At 44.7% G+C, this 1573-nt stretch overlaps 1 protein-coding gene across 1 annotated transcript; it reads left to right on the top strand.

The window, feature by feature from the left end:
* Window positions 1–920, top strand: LOC130884177 (mitotic spindle assembly checkpoint protein MAD2A-like). The gene is made up of 2 exons (XM_057785178.1): window positions 1–408; window positions 465–920. The coding sequence occupies exons 1-2, from the start codon at window positions 64–66 to the stop codon at window positions 747–749; spliced, it is 630 nt and encodes a 209-aa protein (XP_057641161.1). The 5' UTR covers window positions 1–63; the 3' UTR covers window positions 750–920.
* Window positions 921–1573: the final 653 nt, after the last annotated feature.

The following is a 1573-nucleotide window of genomic DNA, read 5'->3' as shown; positions in this document are numbered from 1 at the left end:
AGGAGCTGAGCCATAAGGCGGCCGTGTGCGTGAAGCTGACAACGTTCTCTGTTAGGCCTAGCGATGGCACAGCAGCTCGCCCGGGAGCAAGGCATTACCCTGCGCGGGAGCGCGGAGATCATGGCCGAATTTTTCTCATTTGGCATCAACAGCATTTTGTATGAGCGTGGCATATATCCGTCGGAAACCTTTACTCGAGTGCAGAAGTATGGACTCACCCTGCTTGTAACTACTGACCCCGAGCTCATAAAGTATCTCAGTAATGTGATGGAGCAGCTAAAAGATTGGCTCTACAAGCGCTCAGTCCAGAAACTGGTGGTGGTCATCTCCAATATTGACAGTGGAGAGGTCCTTGAAAGATGGCAGTTAGATATTGAATGCGACAAAACTGCAAAAGAAGATGGTGTTGTAGAGAAAAGTCACAGAAAGCCATCCAGGATGAACTCCGTTCAGTCATCAGGCAGAAAAGATGGTGTTGTAGAGAAAAATCACAGAAAACCATCCAGGATGAACTCCGTTCAGTCATCAGGCAGATCACAGCTACTGTGACTTTTTTGCCACTGCTGGAAGTTTCTTGTTCATTTGATCTGCTGATTTACACAGACAAAGATTTAGTTGTACCTGAAAAATGGGAGGAATCAGGACCCCAGTGCATTACCAATTCTGAAGATGTCCGTCTACGCTCATTCACTACCACAATCCACAAAGTGAACAGAATGGTGGCCTACAAAATCCCTGTCACTGACTGAAGAGAAGGTAAAGAAAGCCAGGATCCTTGTTTGATAAACGTTCCTCGTTGTTCCATTTCTTGGGTTCCTCCTGGACTTGCCATAAAGTCAGCATAACAAGACTGCTGCACATTAAGGCAAACCGACCGATCTTTGTCAACATTGTGGAGTGGAGTCCTTTAAAAGTGGTCACTGTAGATAGGAATTCTTTTGTTAGAAAGCTAAATGAATCCCTAACCGTTTAGCTCAGGAATCCTGACCAGGAAATAGAGAAGCATATAATGTAAATACAGCAGAAGGAACTGAGGCTTTGTTTAGTTCTGAGAATCATGAATACTGCCTTACTGGGTCCTTTTGTTATTTCTCTTAGTATATAGACCCCATATTGAAATACATGCTAATTCATTGATTTTAGTGTATATACCATGAACTCACAAAGCAATTGATGCTGATTAGTTTCTGTAATAAAGAACTCTTTTTTTTTTAAAAAAATAAATTAATAAAGTTACTGGATGCTGACCTCTGACCTTGATAAACATGCTCATGTACACACACACACACACAGAGGCACACACACACAGAGGCACACACACACAGAGGCACACACACACACACACCCCAAAAAGAAAAGGCCAAGGACCCAAAAGAAGAGGCCCTTCCTCTCTCCCCTCCCAGTCCACCAGGAGGTAAGGCTTCACCATTAGAGCCATCAACCAGAGCACAGATGAGTCACCAGGGACCCTGACCCATTATAGTGCTGTCACTAGCGTGGTTTATGGCTTCTGAGCACCAACTCCCCCGTGGGTCACATGGCCCCTCTTGCTTCTGTTCAGAGAGAATCTGGA

This window comes from Chionomys nivalis, chromosome 11, assembly GCF_950005125.1.
Source record: "Chionomys nivalis chromosome 11, mChiNiv1.1, whole genome shotgun sequence".
In the NCBI taxonomy this organism is placed as follows: domain Eukaryota; kingdom Metazoa; phylum Chordata; class Mammalia; order Rodentia; family Cricetidae; genus Chionomys; species Chionomys nivalis.
The sequence above is the reverse complement of the archived record's forward strand: the minus strand, read 5'-3'. Positions and strand labels throughout refer to the sequence as shown.